The 25,287-nt window shown below is 42.7% G+C and overlaps 1 protein-coding gene across 3 annotated transcripts in view; it reads left to right on the forward strand.

The window, feature by feature from the left end:
* Positions 1-25,287, forward strand: part of Fmo1 (flavin containing dimethylaniline monoxygenase 1) — a 29,843-nt gene continuing 4,556 nt past the window's right edge. The window contains exons 1-7 of one of the 3 annotated variants that reach the window (XM_055624545.1): positions 1-334; positions 5,489-5,594; positions 6,185-6,322; positions 16,772-16,960; positions 17,658-17,826; positions 21,156-21,298; positions 24,841-25,040. In XM_055624545.1, coding sequence (XP_055480520.1) covers positions 6,191-6,322; positions 16,772-16,960; positions 17,658-17,826; positions 21,156-21,298; positions 24,841-25,040 — 833 coding nt within the window. In that variant the 5' untranslated portion in view covers positions 1-334; positions 5,489-5,594; positions 6,185-6,190. The remainder of the gene's footprint in view (positions 335-5,488; positions 5,595-6,184; positions 6,323-16,771; positions 16,961-17,657; positions 17,827-21,155; positions 21,299-24,840; positions 25,041-25,287) is intronic. The other 2 variants (XM_055624544.1, XM_055624546.1) reach the window with 2 other exon arrangements.

Raw genomic sequence — 25,287 nt, forward strand, 5'->3', positions numbered from 1 at the left:
CCTGTGTACAGGGAACTCCCAAACATCAGCTCACATAGACGATTTTGGTTTTTCCTAGCTCTGGAATCCTAATTGTGTCAGGGCCATTGGAATGAGCAATGCCAGCTACTTAATGATTAAAATCTCTGATTCCTCTGGATGAAGAAGGTGGAGCCGAGGTTTTCCTGTTTTGTTATTGTGCATCGGAGAAGAATCGTCTCAGCAGAACACAGTGCCCCTCTCCAGTGACCCTGGAGGAACTGTGCTACCATCCCCTTGCTCCAAAGTAAGGAATAGAGCTTGAGTCCTTGTCACGGGAACATAAAGTCAGATTACTAAGCTTCTGTGTTGGCTGGTAAGTCCTCTGCTGGATGAATGAATAAGCATTTTCCTCTGAAGCCTCTACCACGGTGTGAGTTAGTGGTTTAGAAGGTTTAGCTACCAAGTGGTAACATTTTGCATAAACTGAAACAAAAAGCAAACCATTCTGTAAGTTTGACAACTATCAATTTTCTGTTGCTGTATTTCCTGCTCTATTCTGTGTATAGTATTCAATTTTTTAAATTTTTATACTATCACTGTAAGTATTAATTGATATTTATGTTAATTAATTAATTAATTTTATGTTATTATTTAATTAATTTTATACCATTAATACAAGTATTAATTGACATTAATAAAAGTATAACTATCAAGGGCTTGAGGGTCACTTTTACACAGCCAGTTTAATTCCATACATTTTATAGATGGGAAAACTGGGTCTCTGTGTCTGGTTGTTTCTTAACGTCTCTGCTCTCTTAGAGAACTTGTTACAGACTTGTAAGAGGCAGTTTGTGCTGTGTGGTGGCTGGGTTAAGGTTAGGCTTGAGGAGGTGAGCGCTATAGTGAAGAGGTTATAAATCCCAGAATGTACTCTTGTTCCAACCCAGGTCTCACCAGCTTCTGCTCTGTGTCAAGGAGCTATGGGTGCCTTCACCCACCCCTAGTTATTCAGCTGAATCTACGACAGCTGATGACACTTGAAATGAGACAACCCACCTAAGGATGTGCTCTTATCGGACAGTCTGAGAGATTTACACACACCTAACGTATAAGTATCTGCCTGACTGTGGAACGATGACTTCCTAGTGAATGCATAAGGGAGTCACGCTGGGCAACTGGTCCAGTGCTGAGATCAGTCACAGGGTTATTTCCTGGTAAACTGAACCAATAAGGTCTCCAAGACAATTTAAAACTTACTCAAAAGGTGATGCTTTGCCTGGAGGTTCCCAGACTTCCTAGGCTAAGGTCTGATTTGCATGTCAGCAGCTCTTTCACAGACACCCCGGGCAAGGTCCCTCTTATTAAGTAGCCAAGCCCAAACAACTCAGTGCTCATGTTCTAACAGTTATAGTTGGTTGTGCAAATAATAAAGAAATTGAAAGAAAATGTCATTTTTATTTCACTCTTAATTACACTCAGTAATGGATTTGTGGGGCCGCTGAACACCGTAAAAATTCACAGATCTTAGAATCAGCTAAGACTTGACCTCCTCACTTGTTCCACCTCAGTTTCCCCACTTTTTATCATAGAAGCTATGATGAGCACCTGCTTTTGCAAGCCTGCATGATTGCTGAATAGAACACAGCCCTGCCTCGTGTTCAAACTGTGTGTGATATGCCCCTTGCTCCTGCCAGCATCCCTGCACTCTAGAGGCTGATCTGGGAGATTGCCATTAGCTTGAAGCCAACCTGGGTTGCACTGTGAGCCAGACCAGTCTGAGATATAGCGTGAGACCCTGTCTCATAAACACACACACACACACACACACACACACACACACACACACGCACGCAAAGAAATATGCACATCTGAGATATCTTAAGCTAAGGTTCAACACACTGACCATCACTGTGCTCTCGAGACACTCTTAAATAGCTTAAGGCCCATCTGTTTGGGAATAAGACCCCCCCACACCCACGTATTATTTCAACAGTGGAAGTACACCCTCACTGTGACCTTGGTTAACTAATTATTTTTGTTTTCCTTCCTTGGTGCAGAGGGCACAATACAAAATCCATAGGAAAACAGCAAGGTCGTTTCTGACCTTGCTGTTAAACATTAGTGCCTTTTGTGCAACCAGCAGTGATTTCCAAACTCATTTGGAAATCTGGTGTGGTTTATTTGTCTTGTTGTTTGTGTTAAGTTCCTATTCCCTCAATAACAGCAGCCTTAACAAGCTCACTATGGTTTCTTAATTCATGTGACTTATTTCTTCCATAGTCAGTTAACCCTGACAATGCTTTCTTCATGACAATAATGATAATATTTCTTTTAAAACTTCCAACTAATAATTGGCCAGTGTATGGTCTATCCTAAAGAGTAACAATGCTTTAAGTGCTATTTTTGCATCAAGATGTAAAATAACACCCCAATGATCAGTACCATTAGGGAGCTGCTTCCATTTATAAAATGCCTTCCTGTGTTCTTCCTCCCACCGGTACTGGAATCACAGGCATACAGCAACCCGCATGCTTGACACCAGCTGCTCTCTCTCAGAGCCCGCACACCTTTAAGTGCCGCTTACACATTGACAGAGTGAGTCATACAGTACCTGAGGTCAGGGATACCTTCGGATTAGAGCAGAGGAAAGGGAGACACGGAAATATTAAACTATCTGCCTCTACTAATAATTGCCCGGCACTGAAATTCAAACCCAGGTCTCTAACTTGCAACCCCCTAAATACAACACTGCCAAGGAGACGTACGGCTCAGAGGTGGCTGAGCTGGTTCATGCTGGGTTACAGTGGCAGTCTGGTGAAGGGAGGGGTTCCACCTGCTGCATAATCGATAAAAGGTGATTATGAGACATCAATCTCTGACTCAGGATATCAACCTCCAATACATATTTGCTCTGTCAATATTTTTAATTGAAAAGCATGCAAGATGATGGATTCATTCATTCTACCAACAAGCAACCAACCCATTGCCAAATATTTATATAGCAAATTTACAAAGCAAATTTATACAGCAAATATGTATAGTGCTATTATAGCACAAGCATAATACCAGGAACTGAGACACACACACACACATCAAAGAAAATGCCCTATTTGGGGGAAGCATGGCCTTCTGCAGAAAGAAGACCACAGATATTATCAGCTTAATTAGTAATAAAATGTAGTATGTTCTTGTGGGTGCTGTTATATGTTTCCCTGGGAATAAAGGGAGAGATGAGCTCACAATGAAGTCAGGGAGCCACACATGCCTTGTGGGACTATCGCCATACCAGAGCTGTTCATTGACTCTGGAGCCCTTTGCCTCCTCTCCTCTGACAGCTAAAGTCTTAGTCACCCCTCAAAGCCATAATCAACTGCTGTTTCCCTCTGCCTCTTCCCTCACTGCAAAATCAGCATTAACATTTCCTCTTTCTGGCTTTTACTACAACTTAAGGATGAGACATCTTGGGGCTTTACAAAATATCAAAATTACTGCTTTTCCAATTTGGCATCCCCACCAAACCAATCACTACCCTAGGTAGAGTTTCAATAAAAACCTAAAATACGAGTGTTGGCAACACAGAAGCCACTCACTGGGTTTTTGATGAGCTCCAGAATCTATGTCTGACATCCTCAAGGGCATCTGATTCCACCCTCCAGGTGAGCTATTCATCTCCTACTTAAACTGTCTCCACAGCTTTGCGATCTAGACTCTGCTTGGGCAAAGCCCATCTCAGAGCTTGAAATATTGGTGAATGTAATATAACATAATACAATATAATATAATATAATATAATAAATATAATATAATATAATATAATATCACATCACATCATTTATATTAAACCAGTTACCTTTTTAGTTGTACCACCAGCAGTAGTTCTAATCCTTTTCTCTGTGAATCCTTTTCTCTGTGAGAAAGGAGCAAATGTTTACATTATTGTAATGTTTACAAGATTTTATCAAACCTCCATGTAAGGATCACTACACGTGTGTTCTTTCACGAAGTGAACCTGGGATAGTTTAATCCCTTGTCTGAAGACTTCACTAAGCTCACAGCAGAGCCAGGCCACAACTTGCTGCCTCTACCTCTATTAACAATAGAATAGATGTGTTCTTATTTCCTTCAGTCAGCAAGCCTGTGCCTGAATCAACAATACTCCAGGCAAGGAAATAAGCCAGATGATCTCTGCTGTCTGGGCACACACTCTTCTCTGGGTACTGAGGAAGGAACTCCACTAAGGAGCCTTCTCTGAGGGAGCCACATCCCTGCTGACCTCCTCTCCAGTTTCAGTGAAGCCACAGGGGGATTACCTCCTCCTCTTTCTTAACCCGGCTCTTGGAAAAGGCTCCTTACATTTCCAGAGAGGAAAAAGTGACCTGCTTTGCTTCCAGCTGTCCTGCTCACACTCTTTCTAAAGCCAGCATACTTCTGTATATGGCTTTCAATGTAATTCTCTCTTTTTTTCCCCCTAGAGCCATTTTTCTTCCATAAAAGTGGTTATTTTTCATTGAATGGCTATTATGTAAACATTATATACCTGTGTCGCAATGAGGAAACTGGGACCCAAATGATATGAGCAGTTTTCCCATGTCACCAAGCTGATTCCTAATAGAACAGGGACCCAAAATTGATGCACCTTATCCCAGCACCGAAGCTCCAGTTCTTTCTCTAAACATAGGGTCACAGTACTCCTCTGGCATCCAGGTAGACAGGAAATATGTTTGTCATTCTACAGCACCCACTGTGGTCTAATGTTGGCCTCTTCTGAGAGGACTCTTCTAGACTTTCCTGAAAACTCGTAGCTGCTTGCTGTAGGACATAACCTGTCCTACAAAACCTTTAAAGATGCCTGAAAAGAGAGAGTTTTAATACAAGAGACAATTCTGTACCCATTACACCATATCCCCAGGGCTTCCCTAGAAAGAGCACACGGCAGAGAGTAAGACTCCAAGGCTGAACAGCTTCCCTCCGATTTCCTAAAAAGTACAAGCGATGCCTACCCAGCTCTCATGGACAGCTCACGTGGAAAACAAGAAAAGAGAAAATGTTCAGGAAAACGTCATCGCGGGTGGGAACGTCCTCGTGCTTGAAGGGTAGGCTAGGGCTTATTTGATGCACACCCAGGCTACATTAAGCCCAAGACCACAGAAACTGGTATCACAGCACACGCCTGCAATCCCAGCACTCAGAAGGTGAGAGTTCAAGGTCACCCTCAGCTACATAATGAGTGCAAGACCCTGTCTCAAAAAAAAAAAAAAAAAACTTGAAGAGAGAAAAGGAACCAACTTTGGAAACACGTGCCAGGACCTTTTCTCAGAAACTTGACAACGTGTCAGTTCATTTGATCCTCAGAAAACACTGCAAAGAAGCTACAAGGTTTTGTTTTCCAGAGGAACTAAAAGATTCAGATCACACAGCTTGAACTGACAGAGCTGATCGTTTACCCAACGTGTTATGTCGCCTCCCAGTGTTCTTACAAGGCCAGAAAACCCTCAAACCAAGGCTGACTGTGCCATGTGCTTCACAGAGCTGAACAGTCTCAGACTGGAAGAGCCGGGGACATGGTTCCCATCTGCCGGTGCACCCCAAACCCTCCCTGGCAGTCACCTACTCTCTTCCATCGGTGACGAACGGTAAAGTATATTCCAGCAGCGCTGTTGTGGCTTTGGCACGATGCCAGGACAGAGCCCAGAAGGCACTGCTGTGGCACCTGTGGTGGCCACAAGTGTCCTGGCTCCTAGTCCCAACCCCACCCTACCAGCTGTTCTGCAGCTTTCTGTGATGTCCCAGTCAATCCAAGTGCCCTTAATGTGATTTCAAACACACACACAGAGGCCACCCTCTCCCTGCTGCTTCAGGCTGCTCTGGGGCTGGAGCGGGGAGGATGGAGGCAAGCCAGTCCAGAATGCAAGACTCTGCCCTCCGGGGGTCTGGTTTCAGCCACTCTGCCAGAAGCTACAATTGCTCTAAAGACCACAAGTGAGTGAACCGAGCTCCAGCTCCGGCCAAGGGGTGGGACATAACCCAGCTCAGGGGTTAACCCGATGACCTGTGTACATTTTCTTTCTCACATTCACACGCCACAGACAGTCTACAGAGGACTTAAACTGAGAAAACCTCTTAATCTTCCAAATTCTTTTCCTGTTTGTTGATTAGCCAAGGCTTGGGTGGGGCTTTTGTGAATTAAAAAAAAAAACGCTTCTCCTTCATTTTCCTTCCACAGAGGACCATGGTGAAGCGAGTCGCGATTGTGGGAGCCGGGGTCAGCGGCCTGGCCTCCATCAAATGCTGCCTGGAGGAGGGACTGGAGCCCGTCTGCTTCGAGAGGAGCGGGGACCTGGGGGGACTTTGGAGATTCACTGTAAGTAGGGGATTCATGTGCTTTTATCTGTGTATTAGAGAGTGGCTTGAAAAGACTGGAAATGTCTGCCAAGGGGAGACCATCCAGGAGAGACCCTGGGATTGTAAAAGGTAAAAAAAAAGAGACAGGCCGAGCTCTAGAGAGGTGCCAAACAGCCTTATAACTGCCTGGGGCTGAGGAGGAAGAAATGTCCCAGAGAACTGGGGAGGAAAGGGCAATGCCTGGGTCTGGCCAAGAGAGCACAGAGCAGGAGTGTGGGATCCGAAGCGGGTGTCTGCATAGAACAGAGGCTGCCTGGAGAAATTCAGCCTCTGATCACAAAACTTCGCCGCCTCTAGTCGCACAGTTTTCGCGGCAGCTTCAGCTGTGACACAGTGACACAGAGTTCTCTGAAGCAGGAGTTTCCCAGCCCAACGTCCCGCTGCCTTGGCTTCAAAGGTCGTCCACAGCATGAAGAAGCAGTAGAGAATGTGTGTCTGGGCAAAAGAGATGTAAGCTTCTGGAATCTCGGTGGGGTGATGGTGTGTACCCCACCATCAAGGGCTGGAAGGCCTACCCTTGGCTGGCCTGGAGCCCTGACAGGACTCACAACGGCCCTGCTTCAGGCCGCTCAAACCCCAAAGCCAAAAGAGAGAGTTCTTTGGGCTTTAGCCTTCAGGCAGAAAAGGTTGTTTTTGTTTTTGTTATTTGTTATTAACTCTCCACAGCTTCAAGGCGAAAGCAGTTCCCACGAACTTTAGGCAAGCTGTGTGGAGCAGGGAGAGGAGCAAGTGTCAGAGAGCCTGGCCTCAGAGCCCCTGGGAAACATTTCGCTTTGTAGAAGCTGGGAACTTGGAAGTGAAATAAAGTAATTCTTTTCTAAACCAGAGCACAAACCTTCACAGAAGCCAGTGTTGCCTGTTTAGGCAAAGTCCTCCAGTGAGGGCAGGCTTGGATCACATAAAAAAAAAAGTGTATCTTTTTGTTGGTGGTGGGTTTTGTTTTGTTTTGTCTTGTTTTGGAGACAGAGTTTTTCTGTGTAGCCTAGGCTTTCCTAGACTCACTTTGTATACCATACCTTGAACTCAAAAGAGATCCGCCTGCCTCTGCCTCCTGAGTGTTGGGATTACAGGTGTGCGCCACTGCACCTGGCTAAAAAACTTATATCTTAACCTGTGCCTGGCTGCCAGAGCTGATCTTCCACGTATAGAAATTTTCCAGGGGGTCTGATAAAGGAGCATGAACCATCCTCGTGATTCAAAGTGTGTATGTTCTGACAGTATGGCTAGTAATACGAATCATACTAGTGCTAATCATTACGAATCAAAAGTATTACTTTCTATAATGGCCCTCAGAATGCCAAATGAGCACATTTCATCAGTAAATGAGAGAGAGAGAGAGAGAGAGGAAAGACAGAAAGAAAGAAAGGAAGAAAGAAAGGAAGGAAGGAAGGAAGGAAGGAAAGAAAGAAAGAAAGAAAGAAAGAAAGAAAGAAAGAAAGAAAGAAAAGAAAGAAAAGAAACTGTGGCATTAAATTCAGAGTTGTTTGGCTAAGGTTAATTTCAGTCAAGACAGAAAAAGAGTCCAAAGATCAAAACCTGTCCTTAGTCTCTTGAGACACTAGACAAAAAAGCTCACTGAGGTCACAGGCACGTTAACTCTTAACCTTAAAATCTATTTGTCTAAGAATCAAGAGAAGTTAATCTCAATCCAGATGTGCCCAGCAGATGTGAGCAGACCAAATATCTACTCAACAAGCTCTGTAGGAAACACAAAAATAAGAAGGATTCTCCCTCTGCTTCAGATAACTATTGCCAGAGGAGAGAAGGCTAATGATTTTGAAAGTCACAAAACAGTGCTGTCAGTGTGGAAATGAGGGCAGGGTTACAGCCGCTGCTAGCACACCAGAAAGGCTGTGTAGAATGGACAGCCCATGACGGGTGTTGGAGGAATCCAGTAAACAGAAAAGAACACGCTCAGAAAATAAAAATGTTATTTATTGGTGCAGACTGTCCATGGAAGAAGTGTAATAGATGGGAAACAGGTTGAGGAATGTCCGAGAAACTTTGAAAACAATTCGGGAGAGCAAAATTTAGAAAATTCTGTGTTACTGCTGCAGCTGCTGCTGGTGGTGTCACACTCAAATATAGGCATGACAGGAAGGCCCAAAGATGAGTGCAGCTGAAGACTGAAAGTCCCTAGATGGCAAGAAGTGATTGAATATGCAAGTCCAAACTGAGACAGCATCCTTACAGAAACAGAAGGAAGGTTAGAAAAGGGGTTAGTCCTGGGAAGACAAAGAGGTAGGGTATACTCTTCCCCAAAGACTGGAGGAAAGAGAGAGAGAGAGAGAGAGAGAGAGAGAGAGAGCACAGGAGAGGGAGCACACAGGAGAGGGAGCAGAGACAGCCAGATGGAAGCAGAGAGACAAGAAGATGAAAGAGCACTTGTATCAGAGGCCTCAGTTCTTACCAGAAAATATGGCATTTTTGTGGGGTGAAGAGGGTATAGGGGTGGTAAAAGGAATTAGAGAATTAGAACATGAAGACCGTCATTGTTAAAAAGAGTTATGTGAGAGAGGCCTGGGAGAGGGCTCAATAGGTAAAGTGCTTGCTGTGCAACCATGGAAACCTGAGTTTAGATCCTCAGCACCATGGGTAAAGCTGGGTGTGGCAGCTCACGCCTGTGATCCCCATGCTGGGGAGCAGAGACAGAGAAGGGAGGATCTTGGTGGATAGCTGGTGAGTCAGCCTCGCCAATCAGTGAGCTCTATGTTCAGTGAGATACCCTGTCTCAAAAAAGTAAGGAGAAAAGTGATAGAGAAAGATACCATACATCAAGCTATGCCCTCCACAGTTGTAAAATGCACACACACACACACACACACACATTCATTCGTGGGAAATGTGATAGGCCATGGAAAGGTGGGGTACATAAAGACTAACAGGATTATCTAACAGCTTTCAAGTTAAAAATGGCACCCAGACATTTTGTCTCTGTTGCTTCATTTATAAAATATAAGCAAGTTTGAAAAAAAAATGGATTAATGCTGAATATCCAAGCATTGGGATTAGGGAAAGCTTCCCCATCATCATATACTAGCTCTCTGTGTACACAGCAGCATGGAGGCACCTCTTCAATATGTTGAAAGTCTCTCAACTAGGCAACCTTGAAGGTATCTTCCAGCTCCAACATGCTGTGAGTCTCCTAAGACATTCATTCTCTGTCCTTCCTCAACACACACACACTGCCACCACCGTCACCAACAGCAAAAATGAGCTCAAAAATATCTTGGGATCCAAAGTAGGTAAGGCACCACCATTCAAAGCCAAAGAATCGAGACAGATTCCATTTCCAAATAATAAAAACAGGGCACAAATATTACAGATGAATTCCTTCATTTAATTGACCACTCCCAGGAGCATGACTCTAGTCTTCCTTGCTAGCACAGCGGACATAAGTTATGGTGAGAAAGTAAGAACATTGTAGACTGAGGCAGGGGAGAGAATGGAAATAACTAATAGAAAGAAAGAAAGAGAGAAAGAAAGACAACGCATTGGTAAGACTACTTTTGACTGACTGCCACTCGAGCGGACATAGACCAAGCTTTTAGAACACCTTCCTCAGAGTAAGCCTTCTCAGCCAAGTGAGAGGGAGGGCTTGTTGGCCGTAGGAAGGAAACGTGGGAAGCAGTCTTTAAGTGAGAGCACAGCACGTCTAGAGGAGATTAGCGGCGATGGCTCACATACCTCTTACTTCCTCCTTTACACCCTATGACAGATTTCAGGGTTTATCACCATCCAAAGGATTATACCCTTCTGCAGGTATATCAAGATCTTCACATCTATCATTTCATTTATTCGGCAAACGTTTATTGATAGCTTACTGTGATTTCTTTCCCTCTATTTTTACTTTCAATGAGGGGAAAGTTGGAGTATTAAAATAGTTGGAGTATTAAAATTCACTCCTGTGAATCACTGAGGAATGATTCTTCAGCTGTTGCTTCCTTTGACTTGGCTAACTTGATTGCTAGGACCTTTTTAAAATAAACATTTTAATGTATTGGTGTGCATGCAGGCGTGTGACATACATAAATGTGAGCACATGCATGCCAAGCACATGTGTGAAGGTCAAAGCCTACATCTGTGGAATCAGTTATCTCCCTTCACCTTTCTGGGGGTTCCAGGGATAGGACTCAAGTCTCCAAGCATGTGTGGCTCCATCTTGCTGCCCCTACAATCTTCTTTTAAAACTTCAGTAGTCTTGGTGGGTTTCATTTTATTCATGCACTCTAATAGGATTTATTGGGTTTGTTATCCATATTGGAGGACGCTAGAAAGACCTCTCACCTCATCCAGCCTAGATACCTGACTACAACAGATTTCCTCAAAGGTTTCTACAGCTCTTCTCCCGACACCCAAGAGCTAGCCCCTGTCCTTCAGGGAGAGAGTGGCTCTCAGCAGTGCACAGTGTGGGAAATGGGGATGCATTCTCTCTCTCTTCTACTTCCCTTCTTGTCTCTGTCTCTCTGTCTGTCTGTTTTCATCTCTATCTGTCTGTCTGTGTCTGTCTGCCTCTCTCTCTCTCTCTCTCTGTCTCAGGATTGACCCCAGGACCATGCACATGGTAGTCAACCATTCTCTCTCTAAGCTACATCCCAAGCCTTCTGGATATCTTAAGGAAAAGAAAAAAAAAAGAAATAATTTTTCTTGATGAGCAGGCATGAAGGTCATACATATGGTTAGAAATATTTTTTTTCTGTGGATTTTGTTTGTTTGTTTTATTGTTATTGCTGTCTTCAGACAGAGTTATTTCTTGTTGCTGCTGTTTTCAAAACTACCCAGACTAGTTTTGAACTCACTACACAACCAAGGATAACCTTAAACTGATCCCCTGGACTCCACCTCCCAAATGTGGGACTTATAGATGTGAGCTAACAGGTCCAGTTTCATGTGGCAGAGACCAAACTCAAGGCTTCGTGCGTGCTAGGCAAGCACTCTATGAACTGAGCTGCGTCTCCTGCCCCTCCAGTTAGGAATTTTATTACCATTCTTTTTTGTGATATAATTATATCTTAAATAAAATTTGTAAAGGAAATACTTTATAAAATTCTCAAAGAGTTAATAAAGTGACATATATTATCACATATTAACGCCTGTAGGTTCATGAATGTAACTGCTTTCTCATGTCTTGAAAATACTGCCCCTGGCTTTTACAATACTTCCACCCTCCCGACCACCCCCCCCCCCGCAATGATCCCTGGGAACTGGGAGTGGATGGTGTGACACAGATGTGCCACTGAGGGGTAAGCATTCTTCATGCTCTAGGACTGGGTATTGGCCTGAGGAGGTCCCAAGTAGGAGGTTTATCTCGTGGAGGAGGAGTTTAGCACAGCCAGGTGGTTGGCACCATGATGCTTCTTCCATTTTTGTACCATGGGCCCATCTTGCTAGTCCAGTCAGTACTGTACCTTGCATTGGTTCATAGTTGGGTAAGACTTTTTTCTTTTTCTCCTCCAGTAGCATGCTTAGCACCTTCTAGCACTGTGAAAGCTACCCAGTAGAGGTGAAGCTCCCACGTCAATCCCAGTTTGATTTCTCCAGGTTCAGTGACTCACATACGTGTTGTTTTCAGAAATAAGGTCTTATGGTCAAATTCTAGGGGGAAACCAAGAATGCTGGCAACGGCTGTACTGTAATGTTTCCAGATCTGTGTGTCCACGATGGCAAAAAAACTTCAAAAGTAATGTCCCACTTCTGGGCACTGGGCTTTTTATTTGTAAGCCTACAGTGACCAGCAGGGGCACTGTCCCCTCATAGGGTAACTCTTCTTATCTGTCTAAGTGTACATGTTTCAGGAAGCGTTTACAGTAGTAGGTTTCCGTGCTGCTGTTTTGAACGGTCTTTAAAGCTATTCATCCTGACTATTAGTCCCACCCTCCCCTTCCCACACATTCCCCACTCTATCTGTTCACACCCCCCTGTTCCATCTTCCCCTTTAGCCCGTCAGACCATTGCAATCTATTCTCTCTCTCTCTCTCTCTCTCTCTCTCTCTCTCTCTCTCACCATACCACCATGGTCCCTTGCTAATTTCCTGACCTTACTGGGTATCCCAAATGAAATAACATATATTTGAAAATTAAAAGCCAACATCTAAAAATGAGAGAGAGAAAAAAACGTGACATATATCTTTACCTGAGAATAAGTGTTTCCTGCTTACCTATGAATGTCATAATTTTGTTTAAAAACTGAATGCAATGTATCACATTTTCATTTCCATTCATCAGTTGACTGGCATCTAGTCCAATTCCACTTCCTGGCTGTTATGACCAGAGCATCAGTGGACACAGATGCTGGAATCCTCTGGTTATATGCCCAGGAGTGGTATAACTCGATAATGTGGTGAATCTCTTTCTAACTTTTAAGAAACCTCCATGCTGATTTTCATAGTTTCTGCACCAGTTTACATTGCCATCAAAAATCAGTAAGTGTTCCTCTTTTCCTAACATGCATGCCTATATGTTTTGTCATTAGTCTTTTGTTTGTTTTTGGTTTTTCAAGAACAAAGTTTCTCTGTTTATCAGAGCCCTGTCTGTCCTGGACTCACTTTATGGACTAGGCTGACCTCGAACTCACAGAGATCCACCTGCCTCTGCATCCCCACTTCCCTACCCCCTTCCCCACCCACACGCTGGGAGTAAAGGTGTGTACCACCAATCTTAGCCATTTTGAGTGAAGTAAGATGAAATCTTACTGTATTAGTTTCCAATCTCCCTGATGCCTAAGAATGTTGACCATTTTTAAAAATGTTTCTCGGATATTAATATTTTCACCTTTGGTAAATTCTCTGTTTAGTTCCATGACTCACTGTTTTGTTTTTTAATTGTATTTTTGTTATTTGAAATAATTTTTAGATTTAAATATATTTTGGTCATATTTTTCTCCCCCTCAAAGTCCTTCCAGATCCTCCCCATCTCCTTGTCCACCTGACTTTAAGTTCTTTCTCAAAACAAGATAGAAGAGACCTTTGACCCACAGCTCTTCTGTTGCTAGCAGTTCTCCTGAAGTGTCTCCTCATATCACAGCTAATAGTTAACATTAACACGAAGCTGAGCAGAGTTGCTCCGGACCCCTTGCCACCACCATTTTCATTTAGCCCTGGGATGCACACCACTGTCCCTCCATACACATGGGAAAACTGAGACTAAGAGGAGTTAAGAAAATTCCGAAAGTCGCCCAATAAAAACGGGAACCTAGGCAGTCTGCTCCTGTGCTGTGGAGACAGGACATGCAGTTCTACTCTGTTTCCCAGTTCAAAGGTCAGGTAAACCCTCAGGTGTGCATGGTCCCACCAGGTGTCTCTGGGTGCTACAAAACCTGGAGGACCCCAAACCCTTCTATTCGTTCTCTTCTCTTGTCCTTTCTAGAAAGCCCCTCTCTGTTAACCCCTTTCATTCTTTCCTTTTGTTTTTTATGTCTACTTCATGAGGACTATAATGTTCCCCTAAATGACCCCATCAATACTCAGCAGACAGGTACTCCCACAATAAACGTCAGAGCAACCTGCAGAGGCATGCCAGAGTCGTAGACACTTCTAGGGGTGGGGGTTGTATGGAGACAGGTCCAGAGGGTCTAGGAATCATCAGAACAGACTGAGATATCACTGAGGTAAATTCTGGATCCATATATAGCAGTAAGAGGCATCATGGACCCACGCTCGCTACACATGTGTTCAATACTCAAGCCTGATGTTTATTCAGAAGAAATCCACAGGAGGAAAAGAGAGAAGGGAGCAGAGTTAGCCTTGGATTCTACCCTCAGGGCTAAGCTTTCTCTCTGTAGCTAACATCTGTGACACATTATTTCACAACAAGCTTCAGTGTTTCCTGGAAGCTTCTCTTTCTGCCTTTATAAGCATTTTCTAAGTTTTGCAAAATAGAGGGCTTCTCTGTTCTCCGCCCTTCTAGTATTTTTTGTTTGTTTGTTTGTTTGATCACTTGCAATAAGAGTTCATGAAATACAGGACAGCTTGGCTCATTTAGTTCCGGTGGCTCTCATTACTCCTTGATGTATAAACATGCCATTATAACGTTGTAACCTTGGGGACTATTTTTATGAAAATTCTCACAAAGTATGTTATCTCTCCTCCTTAAAGAGCATGACTGGTTCTCATTCTCTCTCTCTCTCTCTCTCTCTCTCTCTCTCACTCTCTTTCACTCTCTTGCTCACTCTCTCTCGCTCTCACTCTCCCTCTCTTTTGTTCTTTCTCACTCTTGTTCTCTCTCTCTCTTTAGGTGTTGGTGTGATTTATCTTTACTGAAAATTGTCTGTATTAGCAATAATGTAGTTCTGAAGTTCAAGAGAAACATAAGAGAATTTGGACTCTACACAACTTGATCCCCCAAATGTTTCCAATTGTTTTTCTGCTGACAGTGCAGCTTCTTCTCTGAGTGTCTTGTTCGCACTCATTGGGACTTTAGCTCTTCGCAGCTGCTGTTCTTACTCCTATAGCTCAGAGGAAAGCTCATTACTGTCTGGAGTAAATCAAAGCAACTTAATATTTAGTGCACATTCTCACCTTCAGCATCAAGGATCTCTCTAAATGCATGATGATAAAGTACATACGACTATTTCTAAGTGTTGTTTAATAGCACTCGAGGTAGAAAAACAAAGGTCACAAACTTATGTTGATCAAAATAGAAGATTTTGAAGCCTTATCAAAGTATTCTGTTAAAAACTGCCATCCAAAGTGAAGCAAATGGTATTATATTTGTAAAGTATAATTACCTCACTCCGCTTTTCTACCCCACTCCAACCCTTCCCATATCCTCCCGTACTACCTCTCAAATTGATAGCCCTTTTTATTATCGTTAGATATATATAAGTATATAAATACAACCTGATGAGTCCATTTAGTGTGGCTTACCACTTTTTATTGAATGACCAATTAAAGATCTTGTCTCTGGGAGAGGCTGATTTTCCCTCTCTCAGAAGTCATCAGTTACCTGTAGTTTTTTGTCTGGGATAGGGCACTTTGAGATTTCTCCCTATTGTATTTATAAATGTTGTTTTTATTTTCTCAGATAAGGGGGATGAGATGAGGGCCATTACCAAGCCTTTCTAGCTCTTTCTGAACTCTCACTGGCTAGTTCAACTCAGCTGTTCTGGCCCAAACTCCACTCCAAGCTGACTGATTCAAACTGCCTTCTCTTGGCTTCTGACTAAATTGCTCTGCCTAGCCTCAAACTAATTCTGGCAGTATGTTTTAATCTTCTGGCTCCTTCTCATTCTCAGTCTTATTCTGTCTTCATCTGTGTCTAGTTTGTTCTTTCTGTAACCTGTTTCTGTAAAACTGTCTCAGTAAAAAGCCCTTCATAAAAAATTCTCCTCTCTTTCCCTGCACATGTCTCTTTCTTTCTTTCTTTCTTTCTTTCTTTCTTTCTTTCTTTCTTTCTTTCTTTCTTTCTTTCTTTCTTATTTTTTTAAATAATTTATTTATTTATTTACTTAGACCCCAATGGCATCACAGCTTGCCCTCTCCTCCCAGTCCTTTCCTCTCATCTTTCCCTGATCCTCCAGTCCTCCCTTTCTCATCAGAAAAGGGGAGACCTCCCATGGATATCAACCCACCTTGGCATATCAAGTTTCAGTAGGACTAGGAGCACGGTCTCTTCTATTGTGGCTACCCCAATAGAACAACCCAGTTAGGAAAAAGGATTCCAAAGTCCCTGAACTGCTCTTAAAAGTATCTTTCCTGCCCTGTTCTCATGAGAGCTGAGCATACTTCTGTCTCATTCTGTCAAATCTTTCTCTGATTCATCACTTTGTCTGCCCCTCAATTAGATGTCACTTTCAAACACAGCTGCTTTCTTCTATAAACTAACCTTACCTTCACTGTTTAGGATTAAAGACATATGCTAAGGGTGTGTCTGTTTTCCAGCCAGATCATACTGTAATCCAGAGTGTGTATGCATTCCAGCTAGATCACATAGACCTAGTAGATCTTTGGATATAATCCCTTACCAGAGCAGCCATGTTGCTGGATATTAAATGTCCTCTACATGCATTAGTGGATCTATTGCTATTATCATCCCGGTCTTGTTGTAGGCATCCAAAGTACCTAGCAACTATTCTTCATCCAAGCCTGTGTCCAGGATTTTGCCTATTGTTTCTATACTTTGCTGTGATACTACATGAATATGAGTTCAATCGAAATTTATTTGGCACGGTGCTTTGACTGAAATAGTGATTGTGGTCAAGCACTTTATACTGGGGTCAGTGTTCATTATTTCCCAAATACAAATTCTGTTTTGAAAGTGATGGGTAGTATATATTATCTTGATTACCTTAAACTCAACCAGAGTTTGAGATTTCAAAATTGTTAATATCCATTGTGACTGTGTGTGTGTGTGTGTGTGTGTGTGTGCACGCATATGCATGCATGTTCATGAGTATGCACTGTTTTTACAGGAAGATGTTGAAGAAGGAAGAGCCAGTCTTTACAAGTCTGTGGTTTCTAACAGCAGCAAGGAGATGTCTTGTTACCCAGATTTTCCTTTTCCAGAAGATTACCCAAACTTTGTGCCAAATTCTTTATTCCTGGAATATCTCAAACTGTATGCAAACAAGTTCAACCTTCTACGATGCATTTATTTCAATGTAAGATATGAACATCAATTAGCAAGGAGGACATTTTCTTTTTCTTGTCTGCTATTAACTCTCTTTAGCATAGTCCTGGGCTCTGTAGATGAACTATTGAGCTGGTAAGAGTAGAGGCCTTTGCAAAAACAGAACTGCTAATACAACTATAGATGCCCAAGAAGCATTTGGCATATTCTAAATCACACAGTAAAGGCCAATGGAAAGGACTTAAGAAATGCCTCTTGGTTAATGAGCAATTTTTTATGCTTAAGTTTTGACCTGTATTATTTTTCTTTATAAACATTTGAGATTAGAGGTAGAGTGCTCACCCAGCATGCTACATATGAAGACCTAGATTTGATTCCCAGCACTCAATCAACAAATCAAAACTTCATGCTCATTTGCATACGTATTTAATAAAAAAAAAAAAAGATTATTTGAACCTTGATTATTTGAACACCCAAAGTTCTATCATTTCCAGTAAGAATTCGAGCAAATAATTTACAGTCTTTGGTTTTTACTTTTCCAAACTCAAAAGCCTCCTATCCAACACATCATGTTTGATTTGGTAGCCTGACTAGGCTTCTAGGGTTCTGCTCATTAAGTATGCTTGGTCTCTCTGACAAGGAGCTTTTGAAATGTCCACTAGCGTATCAGCCAGCAAGCTCTTAAAACAAATTTGATGGCTGCTAATTATGTCTGTGATTCTTTTCAGACCAAAGTGTGCAGTATAAGCAAATGCCCGGATTTTGCTGTCTCCGGACAGTGGGAAGTGGTCACTGCCCGTGGACAAGAACAGACGCAGAGCTCAGCCATCTTTGATGCCGTCATGGTCTGCACTGGTTTTCTAACTAACCCTCACTTGCCCCTGGATTCCTTTCCAGGTACAGAATTTTCTACAGATTACTTTGAATTATCTCAAGAGACCCATCCTGATACCAAGATAAATTGGTCCCAAGATGAATTCTTATAGATTGTCCATTAAATAGTTAAAACTGTGATGTAACAATTTTTTTTTTCCAAGCAGAACTTTTCTTATCCAGTCAGTTTCTGGCTTTCAAGCAAATTACGAATGCAGATGAGAATAATGGCTGAGCAGGTTTACACTTCATGGAGGTTCACTGTCCCTCCGTGAGCAGCAGGTGGTACTTAGCCTTCAGTAATGAGGGGTGCTTACACCAGTTCTTTGCCAAGATTTGTGTTTGAGGGACACAGAGGGCAGTGTTGGAATGATGGAATGAGAAACTTGATTTGTGCTTGCTTGTTCGATCGCTTGCTCGCCTGCTCTCTCACCTCCCTCAGCATGGGCAAATGAGAGCTCCTTGGTACTGGGGCAACAGTCGAAAGGGAAATGAATCCTAGGATACAAGATAAGAGAGTATCAGGTCTCAATTCCCTCATCCGGCTTTTGCAACCCTAATTCATGTCACTCTATACCAAATGTCAGTTCTATATCAACTCTGGGAAATAGAAAATTTGGTGGCTTGACTGTTTATTTCACCTACAGTTAGTTTTCAAGAGTTAGGACAAGGAAATTCTTCTGTAGATCATTTAGACATGACCTAAAGTGGTCCCAAGATCCATCTTACACCTAAACTCATCTCCTCCCAGTGGGCCTGGGTTTGCCCCAGAGCTCACTCAGCCTAGGATAAGCATGACTTGAAAACTGCCCTACAACAGAATCACTAAATTGAAAAGAAGCAAGGCAGACCTCATCCTAGAGCAGGAAGTTTTTACTAAGCAAGCCAAGCCTGGGCCAACGAGATAGTTCAGCGGGAAAAGGTTCTTTCTGCGGAGCCTGATGTTTTGAGTGCAATCTAGCTCCCAGATAGAGGGAACCAATAAACAAGTTGTCCTCTGACCTCTATACACATGTGATGTCACCTAAGTACACGTACACATACACACACACACACACCACTAAAACAAGCAAAGCTCTCCACATTTCTACTTGAACACATTCAGTAATGGGCTCTCATCAGCCCTCTAGAAGACAGAACAGCTTGAGCGTTTGTCTACAGATATAACCCTTGAAAAGCCATCCAGTCACTCAAATCTCTCCAAAGAAATTCCTAGAACAGAATCATCCCCGAGAACCCAGAGGGCTTTGTAGTACAGAAAAAAAAAATGTATATACTCAGCACCCACAGTGTATCACACCAGGTGCTGATAACCCAGAGGTGAATACAGTATGTAACCCACATTGAAGGAGTGAATGGAGTTTGGTGGAGGAACCGCAGTCTATATAAGACCCAGAGTAATAGCAGTACTCAAAACTCAGAGACGGACGCTGTCCCTGATCTGCCCTGGGAGCCATATCAGAAGCCATGCCAGGTTACGGTAGAATGGGCTCTGAAGGTGCGCAAGCTACCATGCTTGGTTTGAAGTGGATGAGCTGTCAATCTGAAAAGCATGAACTAAGCCACATGGCTTACCAGCTAGCAGCCTTTAGCTGACTCCCCTCACCTTTCTTAATCTCTGGCGGTGGGAGTTGCCAGGAAATTGAGAAACTCAGATTGCTTTAGCTAAATGCACGTATCACAAATCAAGCGAAGAGGGCTGAGTGAAGCCTACAGCCCTTGATATCATTCTCACCAGTCACTGAATTGAAAATCCCTGGCTCCATAGTTGTCAAAGAGGCTCTGAGCTCTAAGACTCTGATTCTGACTTTAAATAGGGACCTACCAGCTCTGCCATCTCCTCCCTGCTTTGGGGTAGCTGTGAAGCATGACAAAAATTTAAATTTAGTGAAGATACACAAAATATTTATCAAAGGTTTTAAAAGCAATCCCAAAGAGGGAGCTCCCAAGAGTCTTTGTAAAAATAATAATGATGATTATCAAAAATTAGATTGAATATGTCACTTACCCCAAATAACTAGTTTTATTTCTTTAGTTCTATACAGTCTGTCATTTAGTAACAGCCATATTCACCTACTGCAGATTCTTGCTCTGCCCTCTTGTGAGGTCAAAAGGGAAGGTAGGGCTCTGTAGGAGATTTACATGGACCCTCATTTTTGTCCGTTTATAACCCAAACAGCCCAAGTCAGAGATATTCTAGGGTAACTTATGGACCTAGACACAACTCTATGGTCCATTTTGGGCTTTTCCAGCTGTCCTTTCTTGAAAGGTCTCTGAACTCTATGGAGTTCCTGAACTGAGTTAATTCTTGAACTTGGTAAAAATCTGCACCAAATAGCAAATGATCTTAATTGTGGTAAAGTTTTGACCAGGATTCATGCTAAAGTTTGAAAGATTCTATGTGAACTAAAGAGCCACCTGGTCTTAAGACCACCACTTCCTGCAATGACAGGAAGTACTTGCACTGAGAACCTAGATGTCTTATCATTGTTCTACAAAGGCCAGGCTCTCTGTTGGGCACACACTACTTCTGATTGTGTAACACAGCCTTGGGAGGCTTTTTTGAAAGCTTGCTTTCTGCATTTGATGTCTCAGTCAGATTTGGCACCAGCAGCCTTTAATATCTAGTGAGGCCAGGAGATGTGATCCTGATGTCACACACACACACACACACACACACACACACACACACACACACAAAACCCTTTCTTCTACGAGCCAACTCTCACTCAGCAAACTGAGCCTGACCTGTGGCCTGTCAACTAGCATATTCCTTTTCTATGAACCTTTGTGAGTGGGGACCACAGGCCAATCTGACTAAGGCAGTTCTTCAGTTGAGAACTGAACTCTCATTCCCCCATATCAGCTGGCACAATGCTTGGCACATAGCCAGGGTCCCCCAGAAGGTCATTGGTGATTCACTTCTCTGCTCTTGATCCTGTTTACAAAAGGCTGCAGGACATAAAAAAATCACCTGGCGATAGAACATTACCCTCCCATTGGCATCCATCGACCTTGTCGTGGCAATAACTCTGCACACTTTTGTGCAGTGTGTCTTATGTCACAGTAGCTTAGTAGTTAATCTTTCAGTAAGTAAAATGAGACGTCTGTCTAATGAGATAATTAGCCTGCTTTGTCTGTAATTACATAAAGTGATTAAGGAAATAATTGCCAGATAACATTTTGTAAAGTCACATGTTCCTATTTTAAGTTTATCTCAAACAAGAGTATGCTAGTATTGACAAAAGAAGCCTAAATCGTCTTTCAAGGTGCTATCAGGTGAAAAATATTTATGCTTCACTCTCTGATTTTACAAGTTCTCTATGTGGGTTTTTGTTTTTTTTCCTCTGTAGGTATACAAACTTTTAAAGGGCAGTACTTCCACAGCCGACAGTATAAACATCCGGATGTATTTAAGGATAAGCGAGTTCTTGTGGTCGGAATGGGAAATTCTGGCACGGATATTGCAGTGGAGGCCAGCCACTCAGCAGAAAAGGTACCACTCTCGGTGTTCCTTAACAAAGTTTTCATCTTCACATGTGTATCACAGCCAAACAGTGTTTGACATTATGATAAATGTCAAAAGACTAAAAATGCCTAACAGAAAACAGGTTTGTTTTTGTTGTTGTTGTTTTCTTTTGTTTTGTTCTGTTTTGTTTTGTTTTGAGACAGGGTCTCACCATGTCAACCTCACTGGCCAAAAACTCAATAGGTAGGTAAGGCTGGCCTTGAAATTATAGTAATCCCCCAGCTTCTGCCTCCTGAGTGCTGAAGTTACAGCTTTATGCCCTCAGATCCAGCCAACAGCAGATTTTTGGAGGATTTTTGGGCTTGTCTCCTGATGAGACAAGGTCTCGTGATGTTCAGGCTGGCCTGGAACCTGCTGTCCAGCTGACAATGACCTTGAACTTCTATTCTCCTTGTCACTCCAGTGTTTCAACTATAGGCATGACCCATTATGCCCAGCTAAGTGTTTTAGCTGAGTGTCATACACTTCGCTATGAATTTCAGTTGTCGCCTTTCCTCAAAATTAACTTCTCTAGCATTTGATTCTGTCACTTTTCTTATCACCCAACCAGAGCTACAAGACACATGTTTTCTTCACTCAATCCCATGGGTCTCTCAACCTGGCAACTCCTCCTTGCTAACGTCTCTCGTCTACCCTTCTCTTTCTTTAGTTTCTGCCCTCCCGCGTCACCACCACCTCATGATGAGACTGCTTCTCCTAACAGAACTGTAGAAACAGTTAATATTTATCTGGGTCACTCATTGCCAAATGCTGTTCTAGATGCTCCTTGATCCATCACTTCAATCGCCAAAACAAGCCGCTGAGATGAACACTGCTCACACCACTCATTACAGAGCAGTAAAGCAGGAATGAGAAAAGCAGAGAACCAAAAGTCGAGGGACTACCTGGTGTTAGGGCCAATCCTCAAACCCAGGCTTCAGTGACTCAGAGTCCATGAGTTCGGAAACTGCCCTACATCCTGATAGCCCCATTCACAGTCCGCTCTCCCACCCTTAACAAAACATGCAAACTCCAAGCCACCAACAAACAAACCTTCTGAAAAGCCACAGCGCTGCTTTGCTTTCTGATGCTGTGATAAACACACAATGAAAAGCAATTCAGGGGAGGAAACCATTTATTTGGCTTATGCTTCCAGGTCACAGTCCACCAGTGAAAGAAGTCACTAAAGGAACCACAGAGGAAGGCTGCTTACTGACTCTCTCTCTGGCTCATGCTCAGCTCAGCTCAGCTAGCTTTCTTATGCAACCCAGGCCCAGCTGTCCATCCAGGGGTGCTGCTCCTCTACCCGCAATGGCCTGGGACCTCTCACGTCAATCTTCAATGAAGACGATCTCTCACAAACACAGCCACAGGCCAAGCTGACTGAGGCCAGGCTTCAGTTGAGTTTCCGTCTTCCCAGGTGCCTAGGGTTGTGTCAAGTTGACAATAAAAACTAACCCACATGCTTTCACTCAGCATCCTCAGTGTGAAAACCTAGTGACTCCCCTTGGCTGAAAGAATTGTAGATGCAATCTCATAAAAGACCCCTGTGCCCAGATATATTTGGTCCTTGTGGAGCTCCTGTTCTCTCCAGGTCATACTAACTCCCTCTTCTTTCATATGATTCCCTGCACCCTGCTAAAGGTTTGGTTATGAGTCTCAGCATCTGCTTTGATACACTTCTAGGTAGAGCAACCAAGGTCCATGTTCGAATATAACCTAGAACCCCGGCTCAGATGTAGCCCATGGTAACTCAGTATCCAAGTGGATTCCTTAGTAAGGGGAACAGGGACTATTTCTGACATTAACTCAATGTTTTTGACACACCCCCTCTTGCTAGGCCACAGAGGAGGACAATGCACCCAGTCCTGAAGAAACCTGACAAGCTAGAGTCAGATGGAAGGGGAGGAGGACCTCCCCTATCAGTGGACTTGGAAAGGTTCAGGAAGGAGATGAGGGAGGTAGGGTGGGGTTGGGAGGGAATGAGGGAGCGGGCTACAGCTGGGATACAAAGTTAATATTTACAAATTAAAATTTACAAAACTAATATTTACCAAAAAAAAAGAAAAACCATAAAATAAAATTAAAAAAAAAAAGAATTGTAGATGCATAGTCATGCATTCTAGAGCACGCCATCCTCTGGTTCAGACCTGCCACCTGCATTCTTGTCGACCGCTGCTTTTGGCCTTTCCAATTCCTTGTCTTTGATTCCTCTCTGTGGCACCACCTCATCCTTCTGCAATGACCTTTCTCTTATATTGTAAAATACATGTACATTTGATACAAAGTAACCTTTCCTACTCAGCATGTGCCAAACTCTGTACCAGGCCCAACCTCACAAAATCAGGATCCACTTGCATGGAATATGAAACTAGAAGAAACAGACCCAGATATATAAGTGGGAAAAAAAAATCAATGTAAAGTTAATTAATTTATTTATTACTTAATTAATTGGGGGAAATAGAAAGAAAGAGAACTGAGGGTGTGTAACTTTGAGGTCCCCTTCTGTTATTTTAGAAAAGGAGTTGTTGAATGGTGCATTCACTAAAACATTGGTAAATTGACTTGAAGAGACATAGCAGTTTGGTGACATTGCCTCCCTGAATAAAAAAAAAAAAAAAGGAACTCCTGAAATAAAATTTAGAAGGGTCCCAACCAAGTAATATTGTTTCTCTTTCTCTATCTGAAAATTCCTATAACCAAAACCAAACAAATTAAAAAAAAAATGCTTTAACATTTATCTTGTCATTTCTGAATTAATAATGACCCCCCCCCCTTGGTTTAAAGCAGAATTAGTGTCTACCATTCTGCATCATGACGCAGAGGCCACAGCAGTGCAAATAGCGCACATCAGAACCCCTTACCACCTTTCCAGTGCTGTGTCCACTGGTCCATAATGTTATAAAGTTACACAAAAATAACGACACTGGCTGTGGCCTTCATGCCCCACTCGGGTAGGTGAAAAAAAACAATCTGTTCGGTCAGTTTGTATTAGCAGACTAGCAAATTGGGTAGCCAAATGTTTTGTTTACTGACCAGCTACCCAGAGAATTACTGTGTAGGTATCAAAACACTACTGCCTTACCTTAATCAGCCAGCTGGTAAATGGAAATGGCTGAACAGCCAATATGGCTGAGAGAAAAAGACAGCTGGAAAGAAGGAACAACCCAAATTAATAAGTTAATGAATTGTACTGCCAGTCAAACTAGTACCTGGATTGATATTACCTTTGTAGACAACTCCCAGTTCCCACCATGCCCTGTTCTTGTTGCCTACACCTACAGTGAGTATATAGAATTACAACCAACTGTCTGTTGCCTTCTCACATGAGGCTTGAAGCTCCCTGTAAGCTGCTAGAGTAGCAGCTCATGAGACAAACAATGAGTATTCAAGAATACATACTGTGGTGTTTTAATACTCTCTATGTTCAAATTATTAGAAGAACCAAGACTATCTTGTCATCTGTATACTTTGACAATAGCAGACACATTATCAGTGTTCACTTCCTGAAACTCTTTGCTTGATTCTAGGTGTTCCTGAGCACCACCGGAGGGGCATGGGTGATCAGCAGAGTCTTTGATTCGGGGTACCCATGGGACATGATATTCATGACGAGATTTCAGAACATGTTCAGAAACTTTCTCCCAACTCCCATTGCGAGTTGGCGGATATCAAATAAGATGAACAGCTGGTTCAACCATGTGAATTACGGTGTGGCTCCAGAAGACAGGTAAATGTGATCTATATAACTAAGGTATTAGAGAAGGTAGTCTTAGCCTTTCTAATAGCACATGCAAACAAGACAATAGAAGTGAGAAGGTTGAACATCAAAAGGACTTCATACAAGGTACTCCCTAATAGGAGCTAACTAGCAAGTGCTCAGGAGGCAGGTTTCTGTATGCCACCTTGCCAACACCTCTTTAAGGTAAGTATTATATTATATTATATTATATTATATTATATTATATTATATTATA

This window comes from Psammomys obesus, unplaced genomic scaffold (assembly GCF_907164565.1).
Source record: "Psammomys obesus unplaced genomic scaffold, mPsaObe1.curated_primary_1811, whole genome shotgun sequence".
Classification (NCBI taxonomy): Eukaryota; Metazoa; Chordata; class Mammalia; order Rodentia; family Muridae; genus Psammomys; species Psammomys obesus.